The sequence below is a fragment of the Ammospiza caudacuta genome, chromosome 15 (assembly GCF_027887145.1).
Source record: "Ammospiza caudacuta isolate bAmmCau1 chromosome 15, bAmmCau1.pri, whole genome shotgun sequence".
NCBI classification, from domain to species: domain Eukaryota; kingdom Metazoa; phylum Chordata; class Aves; order Passeriformes; family Passerellidae; genus Ammospiza; species Ammospiza caudacuta.
In genome coordinates, this window is record NC_080607.1 from 11,864,312 (window position 1) to 11,882,113 (window position 17,802).

Here is a 17,802-nt window from a genome sequence, read left to right on the forward strand (position 1 = left end):
GTGTTGTGGCACCCACCAGGAGAGGCTGGCTGTGCACCTGCCCCAGTGAGTCCAAAGGCACTTGGAGTCTGAGTGCATTTCTCTGCACTTCTCCAATGGGAAGGAAGGCACCAAAACCTCACTGGAGCAGTGGGGTGGTCAGGCTGCTTCAGGGGCTCACACTGGTAATAAGTAAAAAACTCCTCCCTCACCAGGAGGCCTGGAAAAGGGCAATGCCAGACAGTTCTGAAAAACCAAACCCCAACATTTTTCTACCTTCCACCCAGGCAGAGACCAGACAGGGGTGAGCACAGACCCCATACACCAAAGAAGGCAAGTCATGGACACAAGCAGAGCTGTATGCTGGTTTTAATGTTCCTAAGAACTAGGAAACAGAAATCAAAAATAGATTTTGCTCTTCTTGATAAAAGTAATAAAATGGTTAGCGGTGTTAAATTAATCCTTACAAAACAAAACCCAAGGAGGTTAAATAAAGCCCGGAGGCTCCGCATAAAAACCACAATGACTACAAAAACAGCTGCAAAGACATCTTTACACACCAAATAAACTCTTCTCCTCTGCTCCTCCCCTCTCCAGGACACAATGTCAGCGAACACAGGACTCACACATGAGAAAGAAACACAGATGCGATGGGAGCAGCCCCACGAGGAGCGTGGGTGCCACAGACAGAACTATTTACACTATGGACACGGAGCTGTGCTGGGGCCAGTCCGGCCGCAGGAGCCCCCGGGCTCTGCCCGTCCCTCTCCTGCCGGGGCCCCTCCGGCCGCGGCGCTCAGCGCCCAGCACTCGCGCTTGCCATCCGTCCCTCCATCTGTTCCACCGTCCTTCTGCCTGCCCACGCGCGCGTCCCAGCTCTGGCCGTCCCTTCCCTCGGCGCTCCGGCGTCGCGGAGCTGCCGGCTCCTCCTGCCGCGCCACGCTGGGCTCCCTCGCCCTGCTGAGGGCCGTGGCTGAGCCTCCTCTTCCACCGGCCGCCGGACGCTCCCGGCTCCTGGGGGCTGGCGTGCAGTTCGCAGAGGAGAGCGGGTGCCGTGGAGCTGCTGCGCAGGAGTCCCGGGCCGTGCTGCGCAGCCAGCAGTCTCTGCTGCCCCAGCCAGCCTCCCCCGGGGCCACCGGCACCTCTCCTGCTGCCTCGCACCTCTGCCTTAGTTGGGATTAGTCTCTCGGCTGCTGCTCTGCTCTCGGCCCAGCTCCCGCTCTTTGTCCGCTGTGGAGGAGGAGGAGGAGGATGAGGACGAGGAGGAGGAAGACGAGGAGCTGAGGGTTCGGCCCGAATGCTTGTAGGCTGCAACGAGCTCCTGCAGCCGCTCCGGCGTGGGCTCCCACTTGGCAAAGCCGGCGCTGTTCTGCAGGAAGAGGACGGCTGTGTTGTGCACAGCCTTGTAGTACATCTCCTCCCTGCAAGGGAAGAGCACAGGCATCAGCACCTCCCCTGGCCCCGCCCAAAACCCTCAACACCTGCTCCTCCTCTTCGTGCCTTCACTAGGACAAGTATTTGTCCCATCCTTTCTCTTATTATTCTGACCAGAAGGGAGGCACAGTGCAGCCTTGGGCAGTTCTGAGTACAGTAGAGGCTCCTAAGCTTCCAGAGGGAAGAAACACTGATGGTGCAGAGTCCGACTGCTGCCTACCAGCACACGCATGTGCTGGAACCTTTCTGTCCCTGCAGAGGGGAATCAGCACAGTGAGGCATCAGTCCTAAGCAGGTAAGAAATTCAGTGTTCTGGCACCTGTTGCTTAAACAAGCTGCTGCTCACACTTGTTGCCTCAGCAGCAGAGACCAGCCTGCCCCACTGGAGACCAAACCCCCACTGACTGGCCCTTGCCTCTGCTCTCCCAGTGACATCCAGCTGCTGCAGCACAAGCAGCTACCAGGCCTGAGGGCTGGCAGAAGCACAGATCAGAGCCACAGGTGTGACCTGTTCTAGCTGGACTCGTGCCCGAGGCACACACCTCTCACAAGCTAAACTTAGCAGTCATTAAACAGACGTTGAATTCACCATGCTATCTGCCCATCCTAAACACCCAAAGTGATGATGCGCTGCGCTTGTCCTTGTCTGCTCCCTGCTTCCCACTGATTTCAGCCTGGGAGAGGATATTTCTGTCACACAGCTTCAGAGCTGTGTTCCCAAAGGATCTGAGAACAAAGCCTACTTTTTGCAGACGTGCTGGGACCCGCTGCGGTACTCGTGATCGAAGGCCGGCAGGATGAGCTGGTGTCGCTTGAACTTGCTCTGCTCCATGCGCGTCAGGGCTGGCGTGGGGGGGTCCCGCCACTCAGGGATGAAGACAATGAAGGAGAGCGGCTCGCTGGAGCTCTCCAGCAGTTTCTAGTGCAACAAGAAAAGGAACAATCTCAGCACTGACTGAGCAATGACGTGTTTAATCAGTCCTACAGAAAGGAAATGCTTCTGATTTAAGAGCAGTGCCCAGCTGACACTGTCCTCTGTCCGTGCCCTCAGGGCGCAGGAGTGGTGGGGAGCAGAGGATGGACAGCACAGCTCCCTCCCAAACAACCTCACTGTGAGCAGACATACCTCAAAGTGAGAGACCATGGCATCCATCAGCTCCTCACAGAATGGAGGATTTGCCTCAAAAGAACCACTTATAGGGAAGAAATCCAGGCACGGGCTGGAGAAAGAAGCAAAGATCCCCATCAGCTCATCCTGAGTCATCTCACGGGCATGCACCCACACCCACGCAGAGCAAGGGAACGCAATACTCACCCCCTGGATCCAAAATACCCGTCTGTGTCCAAGAAGGCTGAACAGTACTGTTTAAAATAGCAATTCAGGGGCGAGGCAAAGCATTCAAAACTCACTCCAAAGAGCTTGTGGAGGGCTTCAAAGATGTGCACGGGAAGTGCCCCTTGCAGACCAGTCCCTTCATACAGCCCCACACCAAACATCATCTGAAGAGAGCAAACCCTGGTGAGCCGTGCCAGCACTCACTGTTCCTGCTGTTCCCTTCACTGACCATGGACCCAGGGCCACATGTCCATGCACCCACTCCTCTAGGTATGCAGGGCCCCCTCGTCCTTTCTCAAATTTGTGTAGGTCCCTGCATGTACCCAAGAATGCTCTTTAGAGATTTTATCCAACTCTGACCCCACAAAACCATCAGTTTTCTCTTGTACCAAGTGACCCTTCAGCTGCCCTCAGAGTCAAGAGCTACTGCAGGTTTCCTTCACAAAGATCTTTACCCACACTGAGGTCTTGTGTCAAGACCACAACTGCTCCCAAGTATACAGTCCTACCTCAGCATAGCATGAGGAGACTACAGACCCAGTTTAAACCCCATGTTGCTCCAGGCTCCCAAAGTTGTGACCCCTTCCCAGAGCAAAGACGAGTTCCCAGTGCTGCCAAGGCTATCTGATGTACAGCTGTGGTGAGATCGTACCTGATATCGACGGAGAAGGCACCAAACCCTGGGCAGGAACTTTTCAAAGCCTGAGTCGTCGATGCAGCTGTACCGATAAAGAAGCCACTGGAAGAGAAAGCCCAGCCATTGAAGACATCAGGAACAGCCAAGCTATGGTGATACATGCACATTGTGACAGGGAGAGGGAGGCTGAGGAGCAGGTGGGCTCTGCAGGGAGTTGTCAGCACATCTGCTGTCACTGCATGAGCCACCAGCTTGTCACTAACACAAAATGAATGAACTACCACAGCAGCACGTGTCTCTCAGCAAGGGCTGCCTTGGTTTGAGTACAATGTTCTGGCAACACAACATTTATTCAGAGCACACACCCAACACCTGGGAAATACTCCCAGCAGAGCCTGACCCCAGCTAAGGTGAGAGTAGCTGTCCTCATGGCCATGGCAGTGTGTGACAGCTCTGCAGGGTCAACTGGCCAGCCTCTGCCCAGCCCTGCCCAGGAGATGACTCTGCCCCAGGGGCAGCAGAGCAGTGCCCAGCCCTTACCAGCTTGCTGAAGTAGTTGCGGCTCACTTTGACCATCTCCCCCTTGTAGCGCACACAGGCCACGTTGTTCTCCATGTGCATCTCCACGCTGGGCAGTGGTGGGGAGGGGATGGCCAGTCTCACGGGGTAGCAGTACACCAGCCTGTCCTGGACCTCAGGAGCTTCCACCTCAGCTGTGGACAATGAATAGAAAGGCAGCCTGTGAGAAGCCAAGGGTATTCAGGACCAATCTTCAGTCCAACTCAAAAGACACAGCAATCCAAAAGGGCTGAAGAATAGGGTGGTCCTCCCAAAAAACCACCATGGTGGTCCCTCACAGATGTTGTAGGCAGCTACCTAGGTTCAAAGCTGATTCCTCAATGCAGACAGCACACAGCCACCCCAGAGTCCTGAGGCATGTTCCAAACAAACAAAACCCTCTTTTTGTAGCTACTGTTTCTTATTTCAGTTTGCCCCAAACTCATCCAGAGCACAATAGAAGTTCACAGGCGGCCAAATGCAGAAGGCAAAGGAATCTCCCTGCACCTTGTGGTTATCCATTGCCTCAGCTTCAGGAAGAGCTCATAAATCAGCTGGAAGTAATCTCTTGACTTAGTGGGATTGGAAGATAAGCATCAAAAACAATGCCAAGAGGCAGGCATTGGGACCTGAAGGGAGCCTGAGGAGAGCCAGGACCCAAAAGGGAAAAGGACTACAGACAGTGGCAATGAAAGGAGCAGACCCCATGGAGGAAGAAAAAGCTGACTAGAGAGAGATATACAGACGTGAACGAAAGAAAGAACAGAGGAAAGATCAAGGAACACAAACTCTGCCAAGAAAGGGTGCACAGTGACAAGCTGGGAGGCAGAGGGGTGCTCAAAACACGAGAAACGTGGCAAATGAGAATAAAGGGAGAACACTCAGCACTATTAAGGGGGTGTCAGCTGTCCCCAGGAATTCATGAAGCAGCAAAGCAAAAAAGCACGGTCCAGTGAAATGAACGAATGCCCTGCTCAGTGTGACCTGCTCCTAACAAGCTACTTCATCTTGGCAAATCACATATTTGTAGTATCTGATGTTACAGCTGGTCACAGCACCTGATGGAAGACAGCCTGTCACTGCACACACATTGTGACTGAAAGCTGAGGCCTATGTTGGACTGGCTGTTTCTAACTTTGAAACACAGACTTTTTAACATTTGGAGACAGAGCTGCCCTCCCAACAGGTAACACTCTCTGAATAGGGACAAGACCATGGGGCCTTTTACTGCAGTGCTGCAGCTCTACAGCTCCTCAAAGCTGGCTGCATACCAGAGATATTGTTCTCCTTGAGTATGGCAAGATGCTTCTCTCGGATGCGCTTGACGTATTCCAGGGATATGTAGTAAATTTTACTGCAAATGCCTTCCACAGAGTCCTTGGCTGCAGCAGACACGTGGGGCCCACACTGTTTGCGTAAGTGCTCCAGGCGGTCCTGTGGAAACAGAGAACCAGAGTCTCTCACATGGCCACCACTGGCTCTCCAGGGGTCTTCAGTGTCTCCAGAAGGACCTGTACCTGTCCCCACATGTCCCCTCCCCAGCTCCCTGTGCCCAGCCACACATCAGTGGTACACTGACCATGTAGTCCTCCTTGGAGGCGGAATGGTCCCGTCGCAGCCAGCTGAAGGTGTCCTCCACATTCCACTTCACCACCTTCCTGCTGTCTGGGGAAGCACTCCTACAAAAACAGAGGCAAAATTTAACTCACAGCTGCACAGCCAGGTATTCCACCCCCCACCAAAGTTTTCTATCACTGGGGAATGTGGATACTGTCACTTGTCCATCCCTGTCCCTCCCCTCCATTCTCTGGAAAGGCCTTCCAGACATTTGCATGATTGCAGACTGCTATAATCTCTCCAAAATTTGGTGTAGCTGGCTGCTGTCCTCTCTGCAACAGGAGAGGCCCAAAAAGCCTTTATTTGTCATGGCATTGGTCCATTTTGACACTTCCTCTAATTTTCAATTACTGCTAGGGGCTTGTGACTTCAAGAAAACTACCCTGTTTACAAGCTTTTCCTTTCCCCCACAAGCCTCTCCCCAACTCTCTTCCTCAGTTTTGCCTGCTGTGGCAGAACTGGTCAGAAAAACTCCACCTTGTATGCAAAATGCCACTCTAAGCTTGTTGCTCTGTAACAGCAGTGAGTGCTCAAGCACTCCTGATATTATCTCAGGGATGACAAAAGACATTCCACACCCAGTACTTCATTGTCTCCACACACACTCAGCTCCCCAGTATTACATTTTACAGTAACAGTAATTATCAAAAGATGGCTCCAGCACTACTGTTTTTCTTCTGTATGTTCCCAACCTTGCTCTTTCTCAATAACATTATGCCCAGTGCTGGATAAGGCAGGATGAGAAGTCCCTATAGTTCTTTTGTCTTTTCTGAACGTGACAGCACTGCGAGAAGAGCTCCCACCTGGATTCAATCAGTCGTTTCGCAGCCTCAGCATACTTGAAGAGCAGCCTCTTGGCTTCCTCTCGGAACTTAATTCTGGATAACCTGAGGTAAGTTAAATTCATATGCATGAGTCTCACAAAGGCATGGAAAACAGGTTCAGTTCCCCAGCTTTCCTTCACCAGCATCCAAACAAAGGGAGCACCACAGCGGAACCGCGGCAGGTAAATCACCAGACCAGACTGACCCAGAACCATCCCAACAAAGTGCTCTGTCTGTGAACAGTACCTGATGGGAATGTCATTCATGATCTCTCTGAACATGGAAGGAGACACTACTGGCTCGCAGTCACTCGGGAGAAGAGGATCTGTCCCTTTATCAACCACTTTTCTCTCCAACATCCAGCGGTTAAATGACTCCCTTGGGGGGTCAATCCCTGCAGATGCACAGAAGAAGGGTCTAATCAATACAATACAGAAATGCCCAGTAGTTCTGATAAGGATCATCACACAAAGTTCTGCCTAATCACTTAACCAACAATGCCACAGAGTATAACCATCACAAAAAGAGAACACAGGGACTAGACAGGCATAAAACAAAAGTCAAATTACCACAACATTAGAACTGAGAAGGAAATCAAAGGAACCCAACTCACCTTCTCGCTGCTGGCAGAGCTCACGGTAATGCTGCCTCAGCTTGAGAATGAGCTGGGACCGGAGCAGCTCCACCTCAGGGTGTGGAGAAAGCACTTCTGATGGTGCCCTCTGCTTAATCACAGCATTTGTCTGAATATCCAGGTCCCAGTATACTCTGTGGCAGAAGAAAATGTCATCAGGATAACCAGATCACTGGCTAATTATCAAATATTACTTTTAAAGATACTTCCTTGGGCTGTTTCACCAGTCAGGAAACCAAACTATCAAAACTCCTGGCAGTGATTTATCCCTCAGGTTTCTTGCAACCTGTGTGTCTCAAACACTTTACTGAGAAAGGAACAGAAGACAAATGGACACAACTCACTCAGTTGGTCGTAGAAGAGCTGCCTGCTGTTTGTCTTCAGGTGAAACACACCATGCCTTCAAAACAGAGGTTCCTGGAATACTGGGAGAGCTGGGGACTGGCTGAGCAGCTGGGTTCCCTGGGACATCCGCCTGTGTGTGTGAAAGATGAATTACTCCACCAAAGAGACAGGTCAAGGAGAAGCAGCCCAGTGAATCAGTCCCACACCAGAACACCACGTGGGAGACCCCCATGAGCTCACCAGCTCCCCTTGGTTTCAGGCTGCACATGTTTGTTTCAGAGCACCAAACCCACCTTGGGCTTCTTCACACTGTTGCTACTTGGTGGAACCTCTTCTGAGAACCTCCTCTTCCTCTGCTTGCTCTCCACAGAGGCATCTGCCACTCCACCTTCCAGTGGCATGGGAGCCGCATTCAGTCCCAGAGGGTCTGACTATGAGAGTCCAAACAACAACAGCACACGTCAAGCTCACCAACTGCCACTGCAGCCTCCCATTGCACTGCTCCCAGCTCCCACGTGGATGGAAATAAGGACACCACTAGTCACACCTGCACAAAGCTGAAAGATTCTCTTCTAGATGTCTATATGCCTTTTAAAAATATTTTAATGAGAAAAACTCATCACAAATCCCCCACGTTGATGAGCGGTGCATGACTCCTGGAACAGCAACACCTGACAGAGAAACACTTCCCCAGAATCATGCCAGACAATGGACTGAGCAAGGAGTTTTGAAGGCACACAAGACACCTGTAATCTGAAGACCCCAGTCCTGGCACAGCACTCCCAAGATGAGTGAGCACTTACTATGACATCGTGCTGTCCCAGCACAGGCATTTCCCACAGAGACTGGTTGGTGAAGCGGTTGAAGTAGTACGGGCGGTTCTCCCGCTTGCTCCAGCACTTCTCCCAGCCAGCCTGCACCAGCTCATCTGAGAGGACAGTGAGAGTCAGGAGAGGAGCATCCTGCACAACAGACCTGCCCTGCAGTGCCCAGCACTGTCACAGTACTCTCTGAAACACACATCACTCCTGGCCTCCCTTGGCAGCCTTGTTTCACCCCTCTCCCAACTGCCAGGGCCCTGCAGAACTCCCGAAGGCAGAGTGGGTACCTGGCAGGTCCTGTACCAGGCGCATGGGTTTGGGGGAGCTGGGCTGGTTCTGGTTGGAGGTGCCAGGTGAGTGACTCATGAGAGACGCTTCCTCCGCAGGGCTTCTGTGATTCTCATTGGCCATTTCTCAGCAACCACACTGGAAAAAACAGAGTAATATCCAGTGTTACAGCAGGAAAGGTCCCAGATCTGCTTGGCATACTCAGGTGTAGCAATAAAAGTTCATTCTGATAATAAAACAGGGATTGAACCAGTACACACAAACTGCACCTCAGCCCTGAAAAACACCTTGTTATCCTGGATACAACGAGCTATGAGGAATGCTCAGTGTTAAATGGGGTTAGCCAGGGTGTTCTTTAGGCCAGCATTCAAAATATTCCCTTTTCAGCTAGACCTCTCCAAAGAGCAAAGCATCAGATTGTAAAAAATAACATAACCTCCTCTGTGATTATGTGCCACCTTCTGCCACACCAATACCACTGGCCAGGTCTGATATTATCCTCAGAGACAGTTTGAATCAACTCACACACACATAACTGCACATCATTTCAACATAAGGCTTTCATTAAAATAAAAATCTGCTATATAAAATAGCCCTGGAGGTTCACTAACAACTTCTGTGGTTCAGAAAACCACAGGCTGGGAGTCAGGAGCTCCCGATTATTACCCTCTGCATGTCCCAGGCTGACACGTCCTAGTGCTAGTCCTAGTCCCACAAGCAGGGCTTCAGCCAGCTGTTTTGGCCCTTGCTGCTTTTTCATCTGCATAACAACAGTTATGCAAAAGAAGGTCTGTTGGAACAATAAAGCTCCTCTTAATCATAATTTAATGTTGCCAGCTGGAGAGAAACAGCCAGGCTTTTCCTCTCTTAGTCACCACTCTTCCCTGGGGAAGTTTCTGAAACAGCGCCACAGATTGCTCTTCTCTGGCAGCCCAAAATGCATTGGCAATGAACTGGGGGGAAACAAGGCATTTTACATAATTCCCAGCTACCTCAGACACTTAACTCTATTCAGGCTTTGGAGACACCCCACAGCACACACCAGCAGTCAGGGCAGCAGCAGCACAGTGCTGTGTATAGTGTGCTCCTCACCTGAGCAGCACACTCCTGACAGCAGGAGCCACGTACAGGAGCTCTCCAATAAAAACTCTGATTTTTTTTTGGGTTGTCACTGGGATTTGAAGTCTTCACTGCCCTTCCTGTGCATAAAGGCCAGTGGCTATTTCAGCAGAACAGAATGGCAGGAGCAAACAGTGGTCAAGAGCGAGTGGCCAGTAGCTCAGCTGCCCACAGCATTGGCTGAGATCAGCACTGAGGAACTCGACTCCTTCAGCACCTTGGAAGATGTTTCCATCCTTCCAGGCAGGGTACACAAAGGAAGGTGTGGGACACTGTGATACCTGGAGTTTGGGTCTCTGCCCCAGAGCAAGCAGGTAACGCCTCATGCCTGCGGCAGAGTGTAGGACACAACGGGGGAACTTTAATGGCCTCAGCAGTGAGCGTTGTGCAATCTCACACTCCCTCCTGAACTCCAACCCCACCGTGTCCTTACAGACACTACACAAACGTGCCAAGGTGAGCTGGGCCAGCGGCAGCAGCTCAGGCTCGTGTCAGCCCGTGGGTACAGGGACCCTGGAGATGGCAGAGCTGTGAGGCAGGAGCACAGGGAAGCTCTGAAGGAGGTTTAGTCCCTCCTCCTCAAACTAAAGCTACACTTGCACATGCAGCTGCTGCTGTGTCCTGCACGTTACACAGAGCACAGCCTGGAAAGAACTGGTGTGTACTGGGGGGACCAGAGCTCCCAAAGTCATGATTGTCAGGATTCACAGACAGCACTGGGCACGGAGCCCTGGCCAGCTTGGATGGCACATGCCAGCTCCAGCGACCTGCCAGTGTTTTTCACCACGCATCGCTCAAAAGAGCTGTCAAATAGGGTGGCTGGCTCTGCCTCCTCCCATTTATGGATAAACTGGAATGGTGGAAGTAGCCAAGAAGTTTTATCACTTGATCTGTGTTAACAAGTATTAAATCCAAGTACCCTTAAGGTCTGGGAAAAGGAAACAGCCAAACTAACAGGAATCCTGGCAGAAGCCACTCTACTTTTATGTAACTACACTGGGACTTAGACAGTGACAGGGATCCAGAGGAAGCATTTTATGGTGATTACGGTATGTTTTTATACACCATGGCAATGCATACAGTGCTTCACAAACACGGTACAACGCTGTCCCTGCCCAGAGAGCTTACAACCTAGAGCAGCAGCACAACCAGAGACCACAGCGAGGGGTAAGGAGACACAGAGTAAAGAAGTACAGCAAACAGGACCGGTATTTGTTTCCATTTCACCGAGGTAGAATTTTGTACAAGACAACAGCAAATGCAGACAAAGGAGATCAGCGACAGGCCCCCGGGACAACCCCGCGGCTCTCCCCCATCCCAGAACCACGGCTGCTCCAGGAGGCTGGGAGCCAGGCCATCGCCTCCTCCATCGGCACCCATCCCCTTTCCGAGCGCCGGCCGGCGGGCCCGGAGCTGAGCAGCGCAGCGCTCCCGGGGCACCACGGGCACTGGGCACCGGGGCACCGTGTCTGCGCGGGGAAGCGGCCGGGAACCTCCTGGGGCTGCCCTGCCGGCGGCGAAGACGGCACGGAGCTCCTCGGCGCGGCGGGCCGGGGCCGGCGAGCGGCCACGGGCACCCAGCGAGTGCGGAGAGGAGGCGGCGACGGCGACAACTCTGCAGTCTGGCCGGGAGCGGTCCGGGGGCGCGGCCTAAGCGGGGCGACGGCCGGCCGGGCGGGTACTTACGGTGGCGGGCTGCCTGGCGGGACGCGTGGCCGTCGCTCCGTACTCGCCGCTGGCGCGCCGGGGCCGCATCCTCATAGCGGGGCGTCCCGCGCCTGGCCCGCGGGGGCGGCTGCGGAGACAGGAGCCCGTTACGGCGCCGCGGGGAGGGGCCGCGTGACGCGCAGGCGCGGCGGGGGCGCGGCGGCGGGAGCGCGGCGGCAGTAGCGGCCGCGCTCTAGCGCTCTAAGATGGCGGCCGCGGGCCTGCGCCGCCTCCCCTCCGCCGCCCGCGCGCCGCCGCCGGCCCCCGCCGCCTCCTCCTGCACGGCGGGCCGCGGCCACGCGGTCGCGCCGCTTACCTGGGCGTGAGGCTAGGGGCTGCAGGCACCGGGCACCGCTGCGTCCGCCACCGCCGCCGCCCCACCTCCGCCTCGCCCGCCCCGCCGCCGCCATCTTGCGCCGGGGCCGCGGGTGTGGAGCGCATGCGCGAAGCAGAGCCCGCGCTTGGGGGAATTACATGGAGCATGCGCAAAGGCTGCGCGGTCACCCCGCCCACCCGGCGCCATCTTTGTGGCGGGCGCCGCCCCGCGGTGTGTGCGGAGCGGTCCCGGTCCTGCCCGCGCTGTCGTGGAGCCGCTCCGTGCGGGCCGGCCCCGCCTCCCGCCCGCCGCGGGCGGTTCCCGGCACTGACAGGGCGCGGCCGCAGCGGTTGCCACCAAAGGGCCTTTGAAGAGCGGCGGCGCCGGGGCGGGGTGGCGGCCGGGGCGCGGGGCTTCCGCCGCCCGCCGGGCACAGCGGTTGCTCCCGCTGCGCTTCAGCCCGGGCCGGCCCTGGCAGCCGCTGCCTGTCCCGGCGGTCCCTCGGGCGCAGCGCTGACACGTCCCTCCCCACACTATTGCCGTGGCCGTTCCCCGTCCCGCGGGTCCCGGTGACAGCCGGCGGGCGCTGGCAGTCGCTCCCTTGTCCTGCGGCTACTGCTCCACAGCATATGCTGGAGGATGGCACGGGACGTGGAAGGAGGACACGGCTGTTACTGGGGGCTCCTTGGGGGCCGCAGGACCCCTCGCAGCTGGCGGAGCTTCTGCCACATTCTCCTAGCAGAGCATCCGTCCTGCCTCGGCTGCAGCTCCCTGGGCCGCCGCTGGCCGGTGCTGGCCCACGGCCCTCGGTGAAGACGGGATGGGGAAACTGCGAGGCCTCTCCTGCCCTTTTCTCCTGGGATATCCCTGCTGCCCAGCTTTCCAAGGGGTTTCCCATCTCCCGGAGTCCTGCCCTCTGCTCCGGGAGCAGCGGGGTCAGTTTAATGAGTTAACGCTGGCGCTGCAGTTCTGGGGGGTAAGTGCTGTGTAAGCACTGAGGCTCCCGTTTTGGGCTTCCAGCAGCCTAGCTCCGCTGCCCAGAGCACCGATAACCCCCCGGGGCACAAAGGGCGGCTCAGACCGACCCCTGAGGGCAGAGGGGACTCTGAAGGCACAGTGAAACTCCAGCCTTGGAGCGAGGGAGCTCAAGTGGCCGAGGGGGTGGTGAGGGCAGGGGCAGACTCTCGGCATGGCTCAGCCAGGCAGAATTATCGGGAGGGAGCCCCGGGCTGAGGAGCTGCCCGTCTTTTCCATGGGCACCCATGGGGACACTCCGGCAGTGCCCATCTCGGTGCTGCGATCCCGGAGCCAGCCCAGCTGCCGCTAACACACGGAGCAAGGCCATCCAGAGGCACATCCTGCAGAGCCAGTGCTGCCTGCCTTGGGGTCCGGGCATTCCTGAGGCTCCGCAGCTTCTCTGCTCAGGTTCATGTTACAGACGGCCATGAACCAGCCCCCAGCAGCACCCCCGGCCCCGGGTCTGCACTGAAGCTGGGATAGCTGAGCACTAGCAGAAGATTCATAACACAGACTGGGAGTCCCCAATAGCCCAGGCCCTCCCGGACATTGCCGTTTGCACGGGGGGTGCCGGAGAGATCCGTGGCTGTGGCTGCGTGTGCAGGACGCGGGGAGCGGTGTTTTCGGGGGGAAGGAAAGCTTCGTGTCCAGCCTGGAGGTGGCCAGGCGAGCCGCTGTCTGTGCCGGTGCTGGCAGCCAGCCGGGCTCGGCGGGACACAGACCTGCATCCTCCCCGTCCGTCCGTCCGTCCCGCTGTCTCCTCCCAGTTGTGAGCCCACAAGGAGTGGCAGTTGGGGGCTATATAAAGGCAGGGAAACCTCAGCCAGCTCAAAAGAAAGTCTTGGAGCTGGTGGTGTTCTCCCTCCCTCCTGCCTTCGCGTGATTCAGCTTCCCCACGCCGGGAGCCGAGGACAAGCCTCGCTGTAAGTATCCGAACTGAGCCGGCATTGTGTGGGGGAGCCCCCAGCCGCTGGGCAGGACGGTGGCTCCGGGCCCCGGGGAAGGGGATCCCCCATCCTCTCCCTTCATGAATTGGAGGAAAACGCTGTGGGGGAGCCCCGTCCCATCCCACAGCCTCGCACGGAGCTCTGCCTGTTGCTGCGGGATGGACGGGCTCCAGCTCCGTCTCAAACCAGCCTAGGGGCAGGCGGCACATCTCGGGGGGGCTGTGAGGGTTGTGGGACGGCCTCACGGGCGAGGGCTCGCTCCTCTGCGAGCTGCTGGGGCTCCCCGCTGCAGCAGCACGCACGGAGCTGGCTCCTGTTCCTGCGGTTTGGGGAGCGGGGTGTGCTCAGGGCGGGGAAGGGCTGGAGTGGGTGTTCCCCGATGTGGGACCCTCGGGCTCCACAGCGCCAGTGCGGGGGCTTGTGCACAGCGCCCTGGGGTGGGAGGCGTGTATGGGCCAGAGGTTTCGGGCAAAGGCGACCTGGGCAGCACTGGGGGGTTTCAGGGAGAACAGTGGACCCGTGGGCTGCTCCTTGGAACTATCCCCTGCCCCGGGCAGGTTGGACAGCAGCTGCTTCCCTTCCAGTGTGTCCCCTGGGCCTGTCTGTGCTGACACCTGTGTATGTCCCCAGCCAGTCCGTGCTGACCCTGCTCTCTGCCTCCAGGTGCGAGATGGCTGCCGGCGGCTGCCTCCTTTTTCTCCTTCTGCCTTCGCTGGTCACAGCTTCACACAGCCCTCCTGGCTGTAAGATCCGGATTACTTCCAAGGGGCTGGACCTGGGTAAGGGGCCGGCCAGGATGTCTCAGTCTGGGAAAGAGGGACATTGGGCACCGTCCTGGGGTCTGTGCTTGTGTGGGGTTCTGCCTGCACTGCTCCACCATGGGGTGGCCTGGGAGCAGTGGGAGCTGTCAGGGGGGATGCTGCCAGCCCGGCATGTCCCTGCACGTCCCAGCCCAGCCTCGTTTTCCCTGCAGTGAAGCAGGAGGGGCTGCGCTTTGTGGAGCAGGAGCTGCAGAACATCACCGTGTCGGACCTGCATGGGAGTGAGGGGCAGTTCCAGTACAACATCAGCCAGTGAGTGCTGCCTGCTGCCCACGGCTTCCCACGTCCATCTGTCTGTCTAACCACTCCTGTCCCCTCCCTGCAGGGTCAAGGTGACAGACCTGCAGCTGGCCTTTTCAGACCTGAACTTCCAGCCCCAGCAGCACCTTGTCTTCAACATCAGCAATGCTTCCATTAGCCTACGCTTCCGCAGGCAGCTGCTCTACTGGTTCTTGTGAGCTGCGTCCCCTTCCTCCTGCTCTGGGTGCTAGCCCACCCCATAGCTGTGCTTGCTGGGTGCCACAGGTGCCTTGCTGTCCTGCAGCTGGCAGGAACTGTGTGCTCCTCTCATCTGCTTTCCTGCCTTCTAGCTATGACATTGGGTCCATCAATGCCTCTGCGGATGGTGTCCACATCTACACAGTGCTGCAGCTGGCCAAGGATGAGGCTGGGCGCCTCAAGATCTCCAATATGACCTGCAGCGCCTCCATAGCAAGAATGCACGCTGGCTTCTCTGGCACACTCAGGTACACCTGACCCCTCTGTGTGTGCCTGGCTCCCTGACCCCCTTCCCACACCTTCAGTGCTTCCTCAGCCCAGCTGTGTGCTGGAATGGGCACAGAGCCACAGGGAGAACAGGCAGTGCAGAACCACTCTTGTGTTTTCCAGGAAGGTCTATGAGTTCCTGAGCACCTTCATTGTCACGGGGATGCGCTTCCTCCTCAGCCAGCAGGTACAGCTGAGCACAGAGAGGGGCTGTGGGATGTTAGGGCTCGACCCTTTGTGTGTGGGAGAGGGCAGAGTTCTATCCTACCCGTCTGCTGGGCCTTGTCCTGCCTCTGCAGCTCCTCATCCAGTTCTGGGAGTAATTCCCCTCAGCCTGGCTCCTTGCCTTGCAGATCTGCCCATCCCTGGAGCATGCCAGCCTGGTGCTGCTGAACTCTTTGCTGGACACAGTGCCTGGTGTGTGTTGCCCTGGGAAAGGGCTGGATCCCATTCACTGTCAGGCAGACAGGGCTGGGCATCAAGCTGCCAGGCAGCTCCAGGCTAAGTCTCACCAGCACATCTTCCCTGGCAGTGAGAAACTACGTGGATGAGCATATTGGGATTGACTACTCCCTCCTACGGGATCCTTCCATCACCACTGACACCCTTGAGCTCGACTTCAAGGTGAACGCTGGGTCCTGCCTTGCTGGTCCTTCCCCATCCTTGTGGAAAAGCCTGTGCCAGCAGGCACGTTGGGCTCCATGGAGCAGGTAGGGCTGCCCCATGGCTGTGGGAACCTCTCCTGCTCTTGGTCCAGGGCATGTTCTTCCCCCGGGTGAGAGAGGACCAGGAGCTGGAGAACCACGCGGTGGAGCCGGTGATCAAGGAGACTGAGCGCATGGTTTATGTTGCCTTCTCCGAGTACTTCTTCGATTCAGCCATGCACTCGTACTTCCAGGCAGGAGTACTGACCATAGAGCTCCAGGGGGAGAAGGTAAGGAGCACCAGACACTCAGACTGTGTGCAGGCAGGAGAGAGGGGTGAGCTGTGTTACAGAGCAAAGGAGGTGCCAGCCAGGGAGCAGCTTTGCTGGGACCTGCAGAAGTGGCTTGCAGTGGTTTGTGCTCTCCACAGGTGCCCAAGGACCTGGAGGTTTTGCTGAGAGCTACATTCTTTGGGACTATCTTCATGCTGGTAAGGAGCCCTCAGACAGGATGGAAGGCATGGCAGAGCCCCAGGACAGAGCCTGCCTTGTGTCTAGCCTCCAACTCACCTGCCTTCCCCAGAGCCCTTCTGTGGATGCTCCGCTGCAGCTGGTGCTGCAGGTCTCTGCTCCCCCACGCTGCACCATCAAACCCTCAGGGACCTCAGTTTCTGTCTCTGCTTTCCTGAACATCTCACTGGTGCCCCCGGACCGCCCACCTGTCCAGCTCTCCAGCATGGCCATGGTGAGAGGGGGCTGGGGCTCCTTGTACAGCCACCCCACTGTATACAGGAGCAGTGTCCCCCATCCTGTATTGTAAGGCACTGGTGTCACCAAGCAGAGGGACACTGGGCCTGTGGCATGAGCTGGCCTGGTTGTCCTCTGCTTGCCACGACTCAGCCCTCTCCCTCCCCAGGAAACCAAGCTGAGTGCCAAGGTGTTTCTGCAAGGGAAGGCGCTGCGTGTGCAGCTGGACCTACGACGGTATGGCTGGGGTGCCATGGGGGCGTGGGGAGGGTCCCCTCCACACCCTACTCACAGCTGCCTCCTTCTGTGCAGGTTTCGCATCTATTCCAAGCAGTCGGCGCTGGAGTCGCTTGCGGTGAGAGAATGGTGATGGCCTGGGAACCCTCCACCCAGCCACAGTTGGGGTGGGCTGGGGAAGAGGCTGTCCATTCAGGATCCCCCCTTACAGCCCTCCCTGCCCTGGCTGGCAGCTCTGCCACTACACTGACCCCAGCTCTTCTCCCGCAGCTGTTCTCACTGCAGGCCCCTCTGAAGACCCTGCTGCAGCTGACCATCATGCCCATCATTAACGGTAGGCATCACTGCTCCCACACAACTGGGAGTGTAGGCAGGGTCATAGCAGAGCTCAGCCTCATCCCAGCTCTCCCTCTCTGCAGAGAGGACAAAGAAGGGGGTGCAGATCCCACTGCCCGAAGGCATGGACTTCACCAGGGAGGTGGTCACCAATCACGCGGTACGTGGTGGGATGGGCACAGCCTGTGCCTCTGTGTCCCGCTGGGAAGGGCACTGTCACCTCCAGCCTTGCACTGACCTTCTTCCCTCTGCAGGGATTCCTCACAGTGGGAGCTGATCTCCACTTCTCCAAGGGGCTGCGGGAGGTGATTGAGAAATACCGCCCGGTGCCAACTGCCGCTGCCGACTCCAGCTCCCAGCCTGCAGAGCCCAGCCTGGATCCCAGCTCACTCTAGCTCTCCTCCCTGGACCAAGGGCAGATCCCGGGCTGGACCCGTAGACTGTAGGTAGGAAGCAGCTTCCCTGGTACCACCAGCACATTGTCAGGGCGTCCAGGCCCTGGTGGGGCGCAGCAAGGTGGAGAGGGTGCTCTGGGAATCCCTGCTGCAGCCCTGCTCATTACACTAATAAACCACCTGACTCCAACCACATGGCCTCATTGCTTGGAGGACATGTCCATGCTGGGGTACATGGTGGGGAGATGGAAAGGAGGCAGCTGCTGCCCAGCTTGGGTC

At 56.9% G+C, this 17,802-nt stretch overlaps 2 protein-coding genes across 3 annotated transcripts; one reads left to right on the forward strand and one right to left on the reverse strand.

Moving 5' to 3' along the window:
- Positions 1-340: 340 nt before the first annotated feature.
- On the reverse strand, positions 341-11,719 carry PCIF1 (phosphorylated CTD interacting factor 1). Of its 2 annotated transcripts, XM_058814592.1 has the most exons (17): positions 11,616-11,719; positions 11,279-11,387; positions 8,473-8,611; positions 8,168-8,292; positions 7,658-7,795; positions 7,364-7,494; positions 6,999-7,153; positions 6,632-6,779; positions 6,365-6,448; positions 5,524-5,623; positions 5,216-5,378; positions 3,927-4,099; positions 3,402-3,488; positions 2,729-2,913; positions 2,540-2,633; positions 2,157-2,332; positions 341-1,400 (listed from the first exon to the last, which is right to left on the reverse strand). In XM_058814592.1, the coding sequence occupies exons 3-17, from the start codon at positions 8,594-8,596 to the stop codon at positions 1,148-1,150; spliced, it is 2,136 nt and encodes a 711-aa protein (XP_058670575.1). In that variant the 5' UTR covers positions 8,597-8,611; positions 11,279-11,387; positions 11,616-11,719; the 3' UTR covers positions 341-1,147. The 2 variants fall into 2 exon arrangements, with proteins under 2 accessions (XP_058670575.1, XP_058670576.1); XM_058814593.1 differs by lacking the exons at positions 11,279-11,387; positions 11,616-11,719 and having other exon boundaries at positions 8,473-9,213.
- A 1,759-nt stretch (positions 11,720-13,478) lies between these two features.
- On the forward strand, positions 13,479-17,713 carry PLTP (phospholipid transfer protein). Its single transcript, XM_058814760.1, has 16 exons — positions 13,479-13,555; positions 14,243-14,358; positions 14,553-14,652; positions 14,726-14,854; positions 14,991-15,146; positions 15,289-15,352; positions 15,519-15,582; positions 15,698-15,789; positions 15,923-16,099; positions 16,240-16,299; positions 16,392-16,553; positions 16,725-16,792; positions 16,868-16,910; positions 17,063-17,126; positions 17,212-17,288; positions 17,383-17,713. Exons 2-16 carry the CDS (start codon positions 14,250-14,252, stop codon positions 17,521-17,523), a joined length of 1,506 nt encoding a protein of 501 aa, XP_058670743.1. The 5' UTR covers positions 13,479-13,555; positions 14,243-14,249; the 3' UTR covers positions 17,524-17,713.
- Positions 17,714-17,802: the final 89 nt, after the last annotated feature.